This window comes from Myodes glareolus, chromosome 13 (assembly GCF_982192425.1).
Source record: "Myodes glareolus chromosome 13, mMyoGla1.1, whole genome shotgun sequence".
In the NCBI taxonomy this organism is placed as follows: domain Eukaryota; kingdom Metazoa; phylum Chordata; class Mammalia; order Rodentia; family Cricetidae; genus Myodes; species Myodes glareolus.
In genome coordinates this window covers 67,042,847-67,061,230 of record NC_142038.1, presented here as the reverse complement: position 1 = coordinate 67,061,230, position 18,384 = coordinate 67,042,847, and the positions used below count along the sequence as shown (strand labels likewise).

The 18,384-nt window shown below is 41.6% G+C and overlaps 1 protein-coding gene across 2 annotated transcripts in view; it reads right to left on the bottom strand.

The window, feature by feature from the left end:
• The window catches only part of Dsc3 (desmocollin 3), a 39,379-nt gene extending 32,370 nt beyond the window's left edge, over nt 1-7,009 (bottom strand). For both annotated transcript variants that reach the window (XM_048442680.3, XM_048442681.3), the window contains exon 1: nt 6,773-7,009. In XM_048442680.3, the coding sequence (XP_048298637.3) occupies nt 6,773-6,841 (69 nt within the window). In that variant the 5' untranslated portion in view covers nt 6,842-7,009. The remainder of the gene's footprint in view (nt 1-6,772) is intronic.
• Nucleotides 7,010-18,384: the final 11,375 nt, after the last annotated feature.

Genomic DNA, 18,384 nt, shown 5'->3' with positions numbered 1-18,384 from the left:
AGACACCAGACCAACGACTCTTTGCAATGGACACACGCGAGTAAAGAAATGTGGATAAAAAGGTTTCCTGTGCGACTCACTGTGTCACACTAGAGCTGCCATGATGAGATTGATGTTTCCTTCTTCTTTTTCTTTTTTTTTCTTTCTTTTTTTTCTCTTAAATTTTATTTCATTTTGGTGGGGAAGTTGCAAGGGCAGAGGGTGGAAACAAAGGGACAGAGAAATGAATGGGATGGAGAAGCATGACGTGAAAGACATAAAGAATGAATAAAAAGAACGTTAAAAAACAAACCGCTTTGTGCTTATGAATGCTCTGTCTCACTGCTTATTGATAAATTTTCTTCCAAGTCTTACTGTTCATGGAGCTGGAACACTGGTGTGCATTTCTTATTTCTTATACCATCTTGAATTTACTTCGATTCCTTTTTAATAGATTAATCTGATGACTGTGTCATCTGCATTTTTAAATTTCTTTCTTGCCATTTGTCTTCTATTGTAGCACTGAATTCTCCCTCTTTTCATCTTCACTGGGGTTCACTGTGTAGCCTTGGCTATCCCGAAATTCACTGTATTCATCAGGCTGCCTTCAAACTCCCCAAAATCCACCTGCTTCCCCCTCTGTAACGCTGGAACGGAAGCCATGTTCTACTACAGTCAGGTTAGTTTACTTTTTTAATTATAGGCTTTCTTACTTACAAAATTTCTATTTTTCATAATTTGTGGCATATTTTATAAACATGGCTACAATTTTAAAGTACATAACTTTGTTATTTTCTTTGCAATTTTCATCAGTTGGATTAATAATTTCTTCTGGTTTGGGTTTACTATGACTTAATAGCACCCAGCATAAGCATATATCCAATATTTTCTTCTCAAACTGTAAAACCATTTCTACCCTTGTCTTCTACTCATGTGATATATATATATATATTTATATATATATATATATATATATATATATATATATATATATATATATCTTTACCTCCTGCTGCAGAGATCACTACTGACATCACCCTCACAATGATTCTCCCAATCTTAGCTCATGGTGTTACATCCACAATAAGCCTAATACCTATTTCCCCCAGATGCATTCTTCTGGGTTTTCTCCATGATTCTATCTGTGTACATCTATCTCTCCATCAATACTCCATAGTTTTACTCAATACAGCTTTATATCAAATCTTGGTGTCTATGAAGGTGCCCCCAGGACCTATATCACTTTCCTTTAAAGAAAGCTCTTTTACCATCCAAGTCTCTCAAAGACATATAATTATGTTACATAAGTTTTCGGTGAAATTTCACTTATGTTTTTAAAAGAATTTGACATAAAAAAAGCCCCTAACCATGGTGAGCACATGCTTTCATTCATTTGTAAATTATGCTATGCCATTTGAAGAGGCATTCTGAATTCACCATGAAGTTCTTTTAGGATCCATTAGGCTGTTACTACTTATTTCCTTTTGCTCTTTGAGACGGAGCTTCTCATATCCCCAGTTGGCCTTGAATCCACATTGTAGCTGAGGATAATCCTCCCTCTCTACCTCCTGAGTCTTGAGACTGCTCATATGTCCCACCACAGTCAGCTTGCTAGGTTGTTTTTAAATACATCAATGATAACACTGCCATGAATAGGTTTCTTCTTTTATCTATATTATATGTCTGTTGACAGTCTAAAGAAATAACTTTTAAATTATTTTAAATTGACCTTATATGAAAGGAACTTGCTGATTTTTGTTAGCTATAGTATGGATACCTGATCTTCCTTCTGAAAAGCTGGTCCTGCATCTCAAACAATGTCCATTGGTATTATTTTTTTCACTCCTCCCTATACCTCTTCCATAATTCCCTTTATATATACACGTATGTGTCTATTTGGACTGTCAGTAGAATATGCAAAAAAAGTTACAATCGTCAAAATTTCTTTGTTTCTAAGCTTAAAAAGAATCTTTACCATTTCACCATATTTATGTGTCTTTTTACTTTTTTCACTACATTCAATCATTCATTCTTTTTAAATTTTTTAAAAATTAATTATATAATTTATATGTGAGTGAATGATGGTAAAGAAATAGGTAGATAGATAGACAGACAGACAGAGAGATGATAGATAGATAGATAGATAGATAGATAGATAGATAGATAGATAGATACATGGGTACATAGATAGATTGATAGATAGATATAGATGATAAATAGAGAGAGAGTGAGAGTTGAATGTGGGTATGTGTGCATATATGTGCACCTGAGTGGAAATTTCCACGGAGGACAGAAGAGGTCATCAAATCCTTTGGAGCTGGGATTAAAGGCATTTGTGAGCCTGCTTAAATGGGTGCTGGCTCCCATTTACCAAATCTGAATCCTCTGCAAGAGCAGTATGTGCTCTTAATCACTGAGCTATCTCTCCAGCCCAATTCAGTTCTGTTAAGTATATTTCATTGAGTTAAGAGAGACCATTCCCTTATAACCAATTTGCCAAGAATTTCTTTAAATGATAAATTTGAATCATCTGCTTATTTTGAATTGATAACAGTCTTGTTTTCCTATCATTAGCATGTTAAAACACAAATAGTAGGTGTTTCCATTTCCTGGGGCAATGTTTCTTATGACATAACTTTTAGATCCATCATGGGTTTTGCTGGCTGCTATGTATTTCATCGTTTCCCATACATGACATCCATGGCAACATGAGACAACTTTCTAACTACACAGGGACCTCAGAAAGTAAGATAAGAAGGGTCCACGCATTTCTGTTCTCAGAATTCTGTTCTGTGTCCATTCTGTATAACTCTGGATATTGGCTATAAAGGAAAACAGAATGCTTGGACTTGCCTGCAAGCTGGACAACCTGAGTTCCATCTACAGAATACACATGGTAGAAGGGAGAACTAAATTCGCCATTTTGCTCTCTGACCTCTACATACAAGCCTAGATTCTACCCCTGGAATTCATGGTAGAAGAAAAGAACTAATTCCCACAAGTTGTCTTCTGACCTCCTTACATGTGCCATTATATGGCCTCCCCCAAAATAAATACATAAATGCAATACATTTAAAAAAGAAAAGATAAAAAACTTTATTTTTAAAAAAAAATTGATAAATTAATTGACAATTTGAATTAAAAGAAACCCTTTAAAAGGAGACCTCTCAGGAATAACTTCAAATATCTTATTTGGAAAAACATGCTAAAAAATAGCCTCAAAATGTAACAAAATTGGTTTTATTTTACAGTACTCTATAATTTTTTAGTGATGTGATTGCAAAATTATGACAAATATTATTAAACTCTGATGCAAAGATCTAACTCCAAGTGGAAGTGGACGATTAAAGCAGCTGTCTGCAACTGTTTTGTTTTGAGAAGGTCGGTTTTATGACATCAATGCAGAAAAGAGACTTGCTTAGTACACCTTCCCCCACCAGAGCAAATGGAGCTACAGCATGGGGTTGGGTGTGGCTCAGCGGCAGAGCATGTGCCCTGGGTTCAGTAGCCAGAGATGCAGAAGAATGGCAATTGATTCCATGCATGACCTGCCTGCGGTACCAAGGATATCCTGACAAGCAGAGTAATCAACACTAGAATTTAAACCTTTCCTTTCTCCTGTGGACACTTATCCTCTGCTACATGGAAACACTAGCATTCTAATTCTTACCACCTCCAGAAAAATGAAACAAAACACTAAGATCTACAACTCTGTAGTCACAGAATTTGATGATTCTAACAAATTTCCTCCTAACCAAACTCACTGTAAGATAGACTTCTGGTTCAGTGGGAAGTGTGACTAACCACAGTTCTCCAGAGATGCCTTATATGGAAGACACCGGGCACGGGGATTACAACAGGGACAAAAAATGTACATGGCTTTGCATTTATTCCATAGTCAAAAGTTGCTTCAAGACCTAGTCATCACAATATGACCATCAACAACCTCGTTTAAAAAGCTGTCAATAACCAAGTGTGAGGTCTGGGATTCCCTGGGAGTAGGAGAGACATTGCATCAGTCCAAACAGACATTAAAACTCTGACTTTCTTTTCTTCCTTTTATTGTCGTGTAGGATCTTACTATAAAGCCTCACGGGTCTGAAGCTTGCTGTGTAGACAAGGCTGTGAAGACCGGCAATCTTCCTGACTCAGTCTATGTGATTAAAGGCAAACACCACTGTGCTTAGCTTACACTCTGACTTTCTTACAATGAGGCTTTAAGATAAAGATTCTCCCCCTTTAAACACTTTCTTTGCTGTAATCCACTTTCACTCATAAAAGTCAACATAAATTTCTATACTCCCTTTTATTTTAAGTATGTGAAATGTACTCAAGAACAAAGTCTTCCTAGTAAAGGGGTCCCCCATTAATTAATACTATACAACCTGAAAAGATGGAAGGCATGTTTGCCAACATCGGTTGCAGGTACGTTTATACACGCTAAGGGAAGACAGAATGGACAGGGGAATCTTGAAAGAGGAGTCCTTTAGGAAAATGGTTGACTCTCTCAAAAATATACCATTTATGAATTATAAAAGCTCATGGGGCTTCAATGACAGTTTTGGTGAGGAGAATTACATGAAACATAAAGGTTAGAGATCCCATCTTCCGTGACAGGTAGGAAGCAGCTGATTTGGTGTTAGTTTCTTCACTCCCGACAATCTGTTGTCACACTAAATGGAAAAATCGCTAAAAATAATACTTAAGGACTTTACTAATAGTGAGATGGCCGTGTTTCTCCTGTTTTGCTTTCCTAAGCTGTCTCCTCCCTCAGCTGTGTCTGTAGCAGTTCAGAGTGACCGTGGGAAAGAGGTGAAGAACTTGCCAACTGGAAGTTTCCTCCATCTGTGATAGCTGGGGTGTGGGGCGGAAGGTGAGGTGTTGCGTGTGTTAAGAGTCTTTGACATGTGCTAAAGACTTTCTTTGAAAAGCCCTCCTCAGAAAGGTGACTGTTTTTAGAGTTCCATGACTAATCTTCACGTAATTAAAGGTGTTTCTAAAACGCCCCATTAATGTTATGCTCAGAGACTGCTAGGGGAAAGGAAAAAACACTTAGTTGTTGAATTCAACACATCTGTAAACTGGGGGCTCCTGGGGAGAGAAACACCCAGTCTGTATACACGCTCCCATCTCTGAGTCCACTGTTAACCTGGACTTTGCAATTCCTCTTTCAACAACCAGAAGAGACACGCCATTGAGCCGAGTTGATTCAGCTGTTTATTACACCATCTGGCCTCAACCCACCAGGACCCTGATCCACAGGTCCCAGTCATAGAGCCCTGTGCCCTCCTTTCTGGCTAGTGCCCCTAATCCTCAGAACAAAACACTTGAAGTCTCTTTGCCTCGTTTCCTAAGTCCTCTCTCGGTGAAAATGTAAACACCAAAGTCATGTTTTTAACCAAACTTTTGGAAATTCATTCCAGCACATCTATCCCGGGAGAGCACAACCTTCAAGGGAACCTCATTTACAGTTACTTCCAACCGTAACCCTTACTGTTGCAGGAAGATCGCTGGGCTTGTTTGCAATTGTTCTGGCTCCTACTGTATTCCCGATCTTGAATACAGTCCGATATCTGTCTGTAGCTCTCTGATTCAAGAGGGGCTGAAACTTGGGCCCGCCGCCGTCCACTTAGAACCAGAGAAGGTGATTTATGGTTGTGATGCCAGCACAGAGAAAGTGGTGTCAATAAGATGGGGAGAGCGAGGCCGTCTTTACACAGCCAGTTCAAGGTCAGCCTGGACTACTCTTAATAAGTAAGAAAGCAAACAACTAAACAAGGTCAACATAACACAGTGGCCCAGCACCCTGGTCTTTGGAGCATCGAAGTGGTCACATGCTCAGCTTCTTTGTGTGTGTCACTAGTTAGCCTTGGATAGGTCTGAAGCTTTGCAGGTTATATTGCACTCAGAATTCCTAATTTTTCCCCCTCAAGTTTTCCTGGTTCTCAGAAAACTGTCGTTAGCCTCTTTTCCAGGCAGATCAGGAGTTCAACCCTGAGGTTTGGGAACACAGGAGATCCCAGAAGTAGCTCTGCATTGGAGCAGTGTCTCTTCAGAGCCAGACTGAAGACAGCAATCACATCTCGCCCTCAGTCTATCAGACCCCAGTTCTATTGTCACCCCATGAAACTCCAGTGCGACCCTCTGCAGCCTTCCCACACAGAGAGCAGGTGAACGAGCGAGCAGGCACCGGGGTGGCAGTTCAAGGGAGCCTTGGGAGTCATCTTTCAGGGGAGGAATAGCTGAAAACATGGCTTCGCAGAGGCAACCCCAGGCTAACATCCCAGGGACACAACTTTGGCCCTACTCAACAAAACTCAGAGGTAAGGAAGCTCCTGAGTCCCACCACACCTGTCTTTTGCTAGGTCAAGACTCCTAAATACGCCCCCCCCAGCCCCCACTGTCGTCTTTCCTTTCCACTCAAGGCTCCCTAGTCCCAATCACCACTCCGATTTAGGAGCTGCCAGCAAGGAGCAAATAGCATCCGCTGCCCACCCAGAACCAAGACACCAGCGCCGAGTAGCCAGAGAACGGACTCCTAATTCAGATATCGTCTATGGCGGCCCTGGGGGGGGGGGGGGCGGGGGAAGCTAAGTTTTGAGGGGTCGCGTGGTCGTTTGATAACTTATCGCCTGTCACCCCTCCAGACGGAACTTGAACCAGTCAAGAACTGATCTGAGACACTTAGCCCATCACTTGCCGCCTGTTGCGCCCCTGCGGCAACCAGGGCGGATTCACCCATTTCCCTTCCCCCATTTGGGTCCCCATCCGATTGCAACCCCGGGCAACTTACCCAGAGGGCCAGCAGCAGCTGTGTGCAAAGGGCTCCGCACCAGGGTCTCCGGAACCCAGCGATGGCCATTGCTCGGTGCACCTCAGAAGTACGCAGGCGGGCGCCTAGCGGGGACTGTGAGAGCCAGGGCGCAGGAGGTTTTTTTCGCAGCTGCTTGTCTAGAAGTCGTTCTGGCCGCTCTCAAGCTTCTTTGCCCAGGAGCGTGTTCTCGTCTGAAACTGGATTGGAGCAGGGAGACGCTGGGTGGCCCCTCCTAGTTATTTCTCAAGTTTTATCACCTCCGGGGCCGCCTTGGAGCTGCCCGAGCCTGCCCTGCGTTCCCCGCGGCCGCCAGGGAGCTCACTCCCCGGGAAAGCGGTCCCGGTCCACCCTCTGCCAGCTCTCCCACGCCCCTCTTCTGCCTCGAGGGGGTTGCCGCCCAACCTTTCCCGCGTCCCCTTCGCTGACACGGCTCTGAGCATCTCCACTCCCAAACTCGGACCCGCCTGCTCTGAGTCTACTCGGTGCCAGGTACACACCTGATTCGGATCATGGGATCCTCCCATTCAGTCCGCTGTGTGCAAAATCTGGGCAACCACTTCACAAGTTGAAACAAAACCCAGACAGTCTCTCCAAATCTCATTAACATGATAAAATAAACCACTGAAGGAAAATTGTCCCGAATGCCATGGATTATCTGTGCCAGATATTAAAATCGAAGAAAAGAAGTGCTTACCTGACCATTTGTCCATACCCAAAATGACTGCCTTTGCGCTGTAATTACTGGCAATATTTGTGATCTTCTATGGGCCCACTAAGAAAAGAAAGCAAGGAAGGAAAATGGTAAGGAATGAAAGAAGGAAAAAAAACATGTTCTTTCACTTATTGTTCAAATAGGGTTTTGATTTCGGTTTTTGCTTTTTGTTTGTTTGTTACTTGTTTGGGTTTTGCTGTCTATTCATTTGCTTTTGTTTTTGTTTTCTTTCCTTCTTTTTCTAAATGTGATTTACTAAGATAAAAATTTTTCAAATCTGGTCACAGGAAAATCTCCCAAACAAAATGTACTCTAAAATGGGGCTTGCAATATTACCATCATTTAACAAACATTTACAGCGATCAAAAGCCATCAACATTACCCTAAAGGCTGGAGAAAGGATTCACACAGACCCCCCCCCCCCACTTCTGTTCAAGGTGACTCAAAGTTTAGGTGGGAAAATCCTTGGCTACTTACTGGCTTGTGACAGTAGAAGCCATACCCTTGGAACTCTGCTGGCAGAATTCAGAAAGAATCTGTGTCAGATGTATTGCTGATCCCCAAAGCCCATTCAAAACCCATGGTCAGAGCCCTGGGTCAGTCCACAGTAAGGTGCAGAGCATGTGACTGCCTTCATTCCCCCCTACCCTGCTTACTTCAGAGACCATCCTTATCTAAGCCATGTACTTCCTCAAAGAGTGGGGCTTCCCTGAGCTCTCAAGACTCAGATCTCCCTAGGTTTTGCTCCGCAGTCTCATTCCTGACACATGTAAGCCACTATCAGCTGAAGTCTGTGGGGAAGGCATGCTAGTCTCAGAGACAGTGTTCCAAATTTCTCCCCTTTGGAGATTTCCAGCTCCTCTTTTCCTGTCTTTCTTTGCCCATGACCTCAGGGAAAACTGTGTCGTCTTCTCCAGGCTCAGTCAATCTTTTCTGCAGTTCAGGGAGGAAAGAGCATGCCAGCACAGAGATGTCTCCCGGTACGAGTCAGGACTCTTCCTGCAGTTGAAGGGCTGAAGAGCTAAGACACTTTATAGCAGGCTCTTAGTTCTGTGAAGAGCAAAGATGCTTGAGATAAGAACAGAAAGGAGGAGTAGGGGTGGCATGGGGGAATGCTCCAGTAAAGGTGACAGCAGCAAGGCCAGAACGTGAGAAGCACTGGAGAGACTTGGACAAGCTCCTTACATGATGGAGACAGAGGGGCTGTTGGTTCAGAAGAGCTAGAGGGAGAACCCCGGAGCCTGGGAGTAAAGCTAGCATGACTGGCACATGACAAGCCATACTGAGGAGCGAGAACTTGTCCTGGAAGAAATGGTAATTTATTCAACTTCAAGGTATGAAAGGGATTACTAGGGGGTTGTAATGAGTTGTCATATTCATTATCGACGATTCTCTTGATCATTATGAAATATGCATGTCTCTATACACAGACACACATGTAGATACTTTTGATGTATTCATCTCTATTCTAAATGCTCCTAAGTATTTAATGACCTTAACTAGCTCTTTTGATTAACTACAATCTAACTGGCTATGGGTGTCTACCAAGTGACTGAAACTTCAGCAAGACTGTGTCTTTGGTTTTTTGCACTGTGCTGTCTGATAAGGAATATTGATAAGCCTACCGTTAGCACAGCTGCTTTGCACCTCCTCTTACAAAATAACAGTGGTTCAAATCTAGCCCGTAAACACTAAGGAAGCATAGGAGTGATATTTCAACTTGCATTATTAAGTTTTAGGTGCAGTATATTAAGTATATCAACATTAACAGAGGGCCTGGAATTCCCCATTTGGTACACATTATTAGTTTAATTTCTACCAAAGACAATGTGCATTTGTAATTTAGGGAAACGCCCTTCCATTGCTTATAACGGCAATGTAGAACACCCTGGGGATAGATCCAATTGTTTATGTTTTTACATGAATTATATTTTAAAACATATCTTGAAAGTTTATTTAAAATGTTCTAAAATGTATTGATTTAGATGATTTTTGTCTTGAATGTAGTTACAATTGAGTATTGTCTGTCGAAAACTCAACTTTAAATCATTGTGAAACACAAGGAATCACAAAGCACTTTTCAGATATGTCTCTTCTAATATTCTGACCTTCAAAATCACTTGGAATTCACTGCTAAAACAATGGATCAGGTAGAAAAGCAAGTTATTACCTGCTATTCTGGTATTTGTTTTAAAGATAAGAAAAATGACAAAGAAGAGTCAATAATTGGAAGAAGTTTAAGCTAAACACACAAAACTGCAGGAATCAAGATGAATTATATAGCCAACAGAAAGCAAATCTGAAACAAGCAGTTTGAACTGGATGTGGTGGCTCACACCTGTATTCTTGGCAGTCGGGAAGTAGTGGCTGGAGAACTGTGACTTTGAGGCTACCATGAGCTGTACGGTGAGCTCCCACCCCAAACAGTCTACTTAGGAATAGCCTATCATCTCAAGCCAAAAGAACAAGTGAAGAGGAGGAGAGAGAAGAAGCAGAGGGGCAGGATATTGTGTCTGAACCTGGGAGGAGTCTTGGGCATTGACAAGGGGTACCTAATCTTAGGAGGTAAAGGCTAACCCCGGATCCACTGGCCCAGTCTACCTTGTGCAACTCAGCACCAACCAGTCTTTGCACACCCTCTCACTTCCGTGCCTGTGGTCTGGGATGAAGCAAGTGTGGGTCAACTCAACCACTACAGCAATGTTGAACCTGAAAAAACAAACAAACAAAAACCTGCCAATCAGAAACTGAAACACAGCTTTAGTGAAGAGCAAGCAAAGCAGAAGATGAGTTTGAATAAACTCCCTTGACTTGGAGGGGGGGGTAATCTTAAAAAGGCTGCTAAAAGCTGGTATCAAATGGAATCGTCATTCAAGACCCTCTGTTGCATGTAGGAACTGTCTGACTGCCTTTCTAAATTCCAAGACACATTCTTCCCAGCTTTTATTCTGCTCCCACAGAAGTGTTCCAGGTAGCCATGGAAATCTCAGTTCTAGACCAAAATGAGAATAGTCTGACACTTATTCATCACCCAGATTCACCGTCATGCAGTCTCAGGGATGATGACGGCAAGTCCAATTCATAGAGGGTGTGCCAAGCTTGGAAGACTGTCAGTTTCCCTTTATTAATACATGAGTCAAGAACTGTTACAAGGGCTTTTCCTCCTTCCACCAGAGTCTGGAGGCTCCTCACAAGTAGACTGTTCAGCAAACAGTCCTTTCCAGGAGGCAGGGCAGTGGCCCCAGTGACTTCCCACTGGTCTGGGAGGAAGGATAATTTCCACCCAGAAAACAAAAGCCCATTGTGTCGATGATGATGTCTTACAGTCATGAACAAAAGGTCATATTCAGAGGAATTGTGTGTGTGTGTGTGTGTGTGTGTGTGTGTACTGCTGTGCATGGTGAAGAACAGAAGAAGGCAGATGTTGGATGTCTTACTCTATCACACCCTCATCTTTTTTTCCCTAGAAACAGGAGCTCTCAATCTCTCATTGAACCCAGTGTTAGACTGGTAACCAAAGCCAAAGCAATCATCCTGACACAGGCACCCACCCCACCCCAAACACACACACACACACACACACACACACACACACACACACACAGAGAGAGAGAGAGAGAGAGAGAGAGAGAGAGAGAGAGAGAGAGAGGAGAAAGCAGGGGTTAAAGTAATGGTGGATGTGACCACGTCACATGCGTTCTGGAGATCTGAACTTAAATCCTAGTGTTTGGACAGAAAGCATTTTTACTGGCTGAGCTGTCTTTCTAGATCTCAGAATTAATTTGAAATCCCATTTGAAATATCCTATAAGTCTCTAACTGTATTTCCTTCACAGGGAGGAATCTCTTCCTACTGACTGAAACTCCAGTTAGTCCTGGACAGTGTTCCTGGAGCTCCCTGTGAGCTTCTGTCTGCATCCAGGGCATTGCCCAAGCATGAAAGTTGAGGTGTGAGTGGGCTGACTTCCCGATCTCATGTGTCATTATCCTGGCGTCATGCTTGAATCACTGCCCCATCAGCCTTCTCTTTTCTCAGAGGTTGAGGACCATTCCTCAACTGCTGCCTAGGGAAGTGGCAAAGACCCCAGCTTGCCACTTAGCTCTGTAGCACAAGAAGAGGTCCTCACCGGTTCCCTATGGGAAGTACATGATTTTATTTAATATCCCTTCGTTTATTCTTTGCTTCAGTAATAATCGTACCTGAGTTTTACTTGTCCCTGCCTGATTTTCAAAGCCTTTTTGTTTGTTTGTACTCTTTTTTGTTGTATTTGCTTGTTCTGGGATTTTTTTTCCCTCTGAGGTAGAGTCTTACAAGGCAGTCCAGTATGATCTGGAACTCACCATGTAGCCCAGGACTGGACTCACACTGATTCTCTTGCCTCGGTGTTTCAAATACTGGGATTACAGGTGTGTACCACCATGCCTGGCTGAGATTTCCAAGCCTTTTAAATATAGTCTGTCAGGTGCATAGACTACTACAGCGTGTCTAAGTCACGTCTGTGTCTCACTCTTCCCTTCCAGCTCTCTAGGAGTCCTCCCTACATCCTGCTCCCAACTTCATCTGTAAGAACACATCAGAGCCCCATTCCCTCATAAATCCCTACTCTGTGGTCCTATCTGAACACTTAAGGCGGACACTCTGGTGAGATGGCTCAGTGGTTAAAAGTGTTTGTTGATCTTGGAGATAACAGGGTTCAGATTCACAACTGTCTATAACTCCAGATTCACTGGGTTCAACTACCTCTTCTGACTTCTGTGAGCATCAGGTACACTTGTGGTGAATAACGCAATCATTTATATACATAAAATACAAATAAATATTTTTCAAAATAGGGAAAGAGAGCTAGTAGCCTTCCTAGTACATGTGTAGGGATGTTCCAGCAAAGTTATTCATTCACACTTTCCAGTAAGAATTCAATATCCTTGATATATTTAACATCATTGACTCTTTCTCCCTACTTCCCACTTCTCTATGGCTTATGGTCAAAAAAAAAAAAAGCTTTGTACTTAACTATATTTCAGTTTTAAATTAAGACTCTCCGATCAGGAAATAATATATAGTGTATTCATTTACCTTCTCTAGTGTTCCAATAATTGCTTGAAATAATTCTCAGAATGAATAATTCCAAACTCAAAGAAAGTGTCATCAGCCAGGGCTGCAGTATTTTCAGCTCCAGACAGACTGGTGCTTTGATCAGGGGTGTCCAGAAGGTTTCTCAGTCCTCTGATGATGGATATCTGACTTTTGTGCTGTGCTATGTCTACCTGCTTCTGCCCCACTCCTCCACGCTAGAGGGGTGGACAGTGCTGAGGCTGGGACAGTCGCAGAGTGCTTGTTTCTCGTTCACATGGGTTAAATCACCCGTCCTTGCTGTTCTCACATAGACTAGGTGGAAAGGTGCTCTGGCTAGGGCCGTGTCCTTGTTTATCCTTTATGATGACCTACCTTTCTGCAAAATTCTGGTGACAATTGGTTCCAGTGCCATTTAGTCTCTATTTCTCCTGGCTTGAGCTTCCTTTCTTACTTGAGTTTCTTTCCCCCTTGAAGGATCTTGAAACATAGCGGTAGTGCACAGGCAAGTTAAATGTATCCTTTTTTCTGAGTATTCCAGTCTGATAATGTAAATAATTTCCTATATTGCCTTCCTATTGGAACTGCCCTCTGACAGCTTCCCAAACATTCTTCTCACGGGAGGTGCCTTGCATTCAGGCACTTGACTAGATGGGGATCAGTTTTCTTCCCCAAGATTGGCCAGAAGCCCTGGCCTATTATTAAGGCTCTCCTAGGTATCTTTTAATATTGAGCAAATGGAGATGACATTCTTTAGTTCTCAGTTTCTTGGTGTATTTGGTATTGTTGGAACAAAATTAAAGGTACTGTTTCAGCAATCGCATTGTTACTAGGAAATAAAGAAGCCTCTCCGATACTAAGGATCTCGAGGCATCGCCCATAAAGATTTTGTGCTTCTGGGTTGTGAGGCTATTCAGGCCTCATCTGTTTGGATGCTTTAATGAAGTTTTAAATCATCTGTTGACTCATTTGGCACAGTTGCCTTCAGGTGCACTGTACCGGCATTTCTTCAAAACTCTAGCCGTTTCATCTAACAAAAACAAAGCACTCTGAAAAAGACTTTTTTCCTTGTCATTTGATACAATTATTATCATCTATACATCCAAATATATTCAAAGTCACCTCAGTTGATCAAATACTGACAGTCTTGGCCATTCATTTTTCTTCACGAGTTGCACTGAATATAATAAAATTCAGAGCGTAAATGTATACGCTTGTGTCACATCCACAACACTAGGTAGAACATTCCCTTCACTCCCATCAATACCAACCCTAGCCTGGGGTGACAACTGTGGCTTTGATTCCCATGCCTAGACGAGTTCTAAGTTCCCTAGAGTTTCTCATAAAAGAAATCCTAGACTTTACTGGTGACCTAGGATGCATCTCTGTCCATATGTTGGATATCACTTCTACATTGCTACAAACTTTAGTGCCTTAAACAAGGGTTTCTCATCCCCTATATAAGAGGAAACTAGCGCATGGTTTTCTGATCTGTCTCTGCATGGGAACTTCCACCAAGTATGCAGTCACAGTGTTTAGCTGGGGCAACTCTTAATTCAAGTTTCAATGCAGTCCTGGCCTGAAGTTCAATAGTGTGTCAGCTGGCAGGCCTCAGGCTCCTGGTTATCATCATCTGGAGACACTATGGGCTTTGTTTTTGTTTGTTTGAGACAGGGTCTACCTAAGTAGCCTAAGTTTCAAACTCATCTTTCTGATTCTGTCTCCTGAGTGCTAGGATTGGGGGCATCATCACCTTGCATGGCTAATGTGGAGTCTTTCTGAGGCAGCAAACACCTGGCCTTCAGAGAAAGCAAGGAAGAAAAGATACCCAAACAGAAGTCGGAGACTCAATATCAGGAGTAGCCATCACTTCTATGACTTCTATTAACTAAGAGCAAGTCATTAAGCGATCTTCATCTGAGAAACCATGTGAGCACCACACAAGTCTGTGAATACCAAGGGGCAGAAGCTTCTGCCCAGCATCTAAGAGTCTACTGCCTATCACAAGGCCTGGTGGTCAGATGTCTGCTCTTGTCCAGTCCACATGCATTGACCCACTGTCTATGGTCAAGTGTGTTAGCAGCTTGCTCCACCTCTTGTCCCACAGAACTATATTTTATGACTATGTTAGAAGATGTTAAATATTTCCTATTTGTATTGTATCAAGCCAGGAACATTATGCACATTTTTGTCTGTGTGCATGTTTTATTTCTGCTTTTTACTTTTTATCTTAATTTATTTTCATTTGTTTCTTGTGAGTCCAGCTATTCTCTGTCCTCAACATTTCTTTACAGGACTGAGAACTTCAGCCACGGACATCATTATGACTGAAATTGCATTCTTTTGATGAGGTCTGGTTCTTTGTGCTTATGTTTGCATTGCCCTAATGACTAATGGAGTTGAGCAATTTTGTGGGAGCTTGTTTATCAGTTGTAAATTCAACGGGCTTGCTTGTCAGGGTGATAGTATCTTACATGTTAATATTTGGCAAATATTTCTGCACACATAATTATGTATACCATATGATAATGGTATCAACCACTTAAATATTTAGTTAAAAATTAAAATTTTGTATACTGACTAAAGTATTTTTTATTTGCTGTAAACCTAACCTTAGTCCTTCTTTCTCTTCCTTTTCATAGGAACTGCTTATGTTTCTGGTCCGTAGTTTGAATTTGTGGTAGAAAGAAGGAGGCAAAAGCATCTTATTCAGTGACTAAAATTGAGATCAATATACCATTTTAAAGGTTCTTATTGGGTGGAGGCTAGGGATGAAGCTTACTTGGCTTGTTGTAAAACCAGAAGACCCGAATTCAATCCCCAAAACCAACTAATAAAGTCAGGCATGGTGTTGACTGAGGTTTCTGTCCTGCCCAGTTCCACAGCCAGTCAGTCCCAAATAAACACAAAGAGGTCAACATTAATTATAAACTGGTTGACCTAATAGCTCAGGTTTCTTATTAACTAACTCTTACATCCTACAGTAACCCATAATTCTTGTCTGTGTTAGCCAAATGGCTTGGTACCTTTATCAGTGAGGAATTCTCATCTTGCTTCCTTTGCATCTGGGTGATGACTGCAGACTGAGACATTCTTCTTCCCAGAATTCTCCTGTTCTTGTCACCCCTCTTATACTTCCTGCCTGGTGTCCCTGCTTATACTTTCTGCCTGGCTCATGGTCAATCAACGTTATATTAAAATACAAGTGACAGAGTACAGACCATTGTTTCATAACAACCCCCTCCTTTTTTTATTCCAAAACAAGGACTCTGAGTTGAATCTCCTTTGTTTAGTTTTTCTCCTAACCATTATCCATAACAGCTTGTAACCAACATTCTAAACAAAGGCAAACATCCATAATTCATCTTTTGGGAATGTGGGTGGTGTTTTCCATGCTATTTCCTGCTAACTGGGGGCACTGATAATCTTATGGGGACCTAAAGAAAATTTTGAAATATGGTCAAGTCCTGGAAAGAATATTCTGTGGGGATTGATCATCTCAGCCAGCAGTCTTCAAACTGTTCTGGATGCAGAACTTAGAGGAAGCTCCAACAGAAATCCTCTGAGATGTTGGATCATCTAGACCATCTGCTCCTATTGGATATTCTTCAGGGGGTCTTCCTTGATCAAACCTGATTTTTCTTAACCCAGAATGAATCCATAGCCTCTCATTTCCTATGGAAACAAAAGCAAAACCTCTTATCTATAGTAATATACCTTTTGACTTGCATTTTGAAGTCAAGGCATTTTTAAAATATATATGTTGGATTAATATCTTTTAGCAGCTTTTGCTCCTTCCTCAGCCAACAATTTAAAGATAACACAATAACATACAGTACCAGACTCTCTGTGTATATTTCATCTTTACATGACTTTATTTTAAACTCTATTTCTTTTATTTCTATTTTTAGTGTTTGTTTTCTTGAGATTAGGTTTCTCTCTGTATCTTTGCTGTCCTGACACTCATCTGTAGACCAGGTTGTCCTTGTACTTACAGAGATCCACCTGCTTCCCAAGAGTTGGGATTAAAGGTGTGTGTGCCACCACACCCAACAACTTTTTTCCTTTTATTTTAATGACTTTATCCTTTTTCTTTTCTCTGTCAAGCCTACATGTATTTTTTAACACACTGTAAACCATTTAGAGGTTTTCTTCATCTGAATCTATCTTTACTGTGTATCTCTTTTTCTGACCCTGAGTCTTTAATTTGCTAAGTGATATGACTAGGATTAAAGCTGCGATTTGACAACTGGATCCAGTCCATTCCCTAGCTTTCTGAGAGTCTAGCTTCATGGTGACGGTACCAGCCAAAGCCATGTTTATTGCCACAACTCTATGGAGTTTCAAGGTCCCTGCTACCACCAAGAAACATACTGTTGAAAATTTATAAACACCATTTATGTATTTTCTGGTTGGTCCTCTCAAAACACCTGCAAGGTTTTTGCAGCTAAAACTAAGTCAGGAAATCTCTCTTAAATGAGATGTGCTTGCCTCTTTCAAACAGAACCCACCTGAGAAAAAGTTGCTGCCCAGAAGCCATGCTTAACTCTTCTTTTGTGTCTAGAATTACTTCCCAAGATCTCTCAGGTTTTAAGTGGATTTAGTTGTCCACATGGCACCATTTGTTGACAGAGGTTTCTGTCCTGTCCGGTCCCACAGCCATTCAATTCCAAAGAAACACACAGAGGTCTATATTAATTTTAAAGTGGTTAGTCTATTAGCTCAGGATTCTTATTAACTAATTTTTACATCTTACATTCTTATATCTTACAGTCATGGCAGCACATATTTATCATCCCATGCTAAGCTGGCAGAGACAAATGGGTCCCTAGGATTGATGAGTCCGTCAACATAGACACACCAATAAGTTTCAGTTAAAAAGGAGAGGCCATAGCTCAAAACACACACTGGATGTTGTGCTGAGGAGCAAATTCAATGTTGACCTCTGACTTCTGCATACAAGCACACTTATGAAAAATACTCTCTCTCTCTCTCTCTCTCTCTCTTTCTCTCTCAATCTCTCTCTCTCACACAGACACACAAACACTAGAAACACACATACAGACACACACACAAACACACACACTTCCTTTTTTGCTCAGTCTTCTCCCTATGATCAGACTGAGTTGATCTGTAAAGATGGCTGACTGTTCTCTTGACCTAGGAATTCTCAGAAACCCAAGTAAGTCAAAGATTCCAATCTTGTTGACTTCAAGGACACCTATGAAGTTACCTGGGCCATGAAGGCATTTGTATCAAAGACAATAAATACTGAAGACTCAATGAGATCTGTGCTGGCACTGCTACATAGTAGCTGCTACTTTTTCTGAGCATCCACGGAGGTGTAGGGTACCAGAGTCCTTAGGTCAAAAAAAATGCTGAGTTTGAAAATGTAGAGTTATGATGAGCTTGAGGATTTTGATATAGATTCTCTAGTCATTGAAAAAAGTGAATAGAGAACTCATGATGTGTCATAGAGCTCACAGAGTTTAACCCATATGCAATTTCTCAATGCCATGTTGAGATGATCTTAACTGAAGAGGCATGGAGCTCCTAGAGTAGAGTAGGAGACTGGGAAGAAGAAGGAGATCTCTGGTGGGGGGGAGACTTAGTGTTTCAGAAAAATTTAGAAAAATAAAGCAAATAGAAAGTTGAAAACTCTTTATCTTCATAAATAAAATCTATAATCTTAGAAGGAACTTAGGTCTGTGACAAGAACACAAAGGAAATTCAGCTGTAGCTGGGCCATGACAAAGGTCTGTTTCTTCCCCAGTGACATTATAGTTTAGGGGACTTTCACCAACAAAGG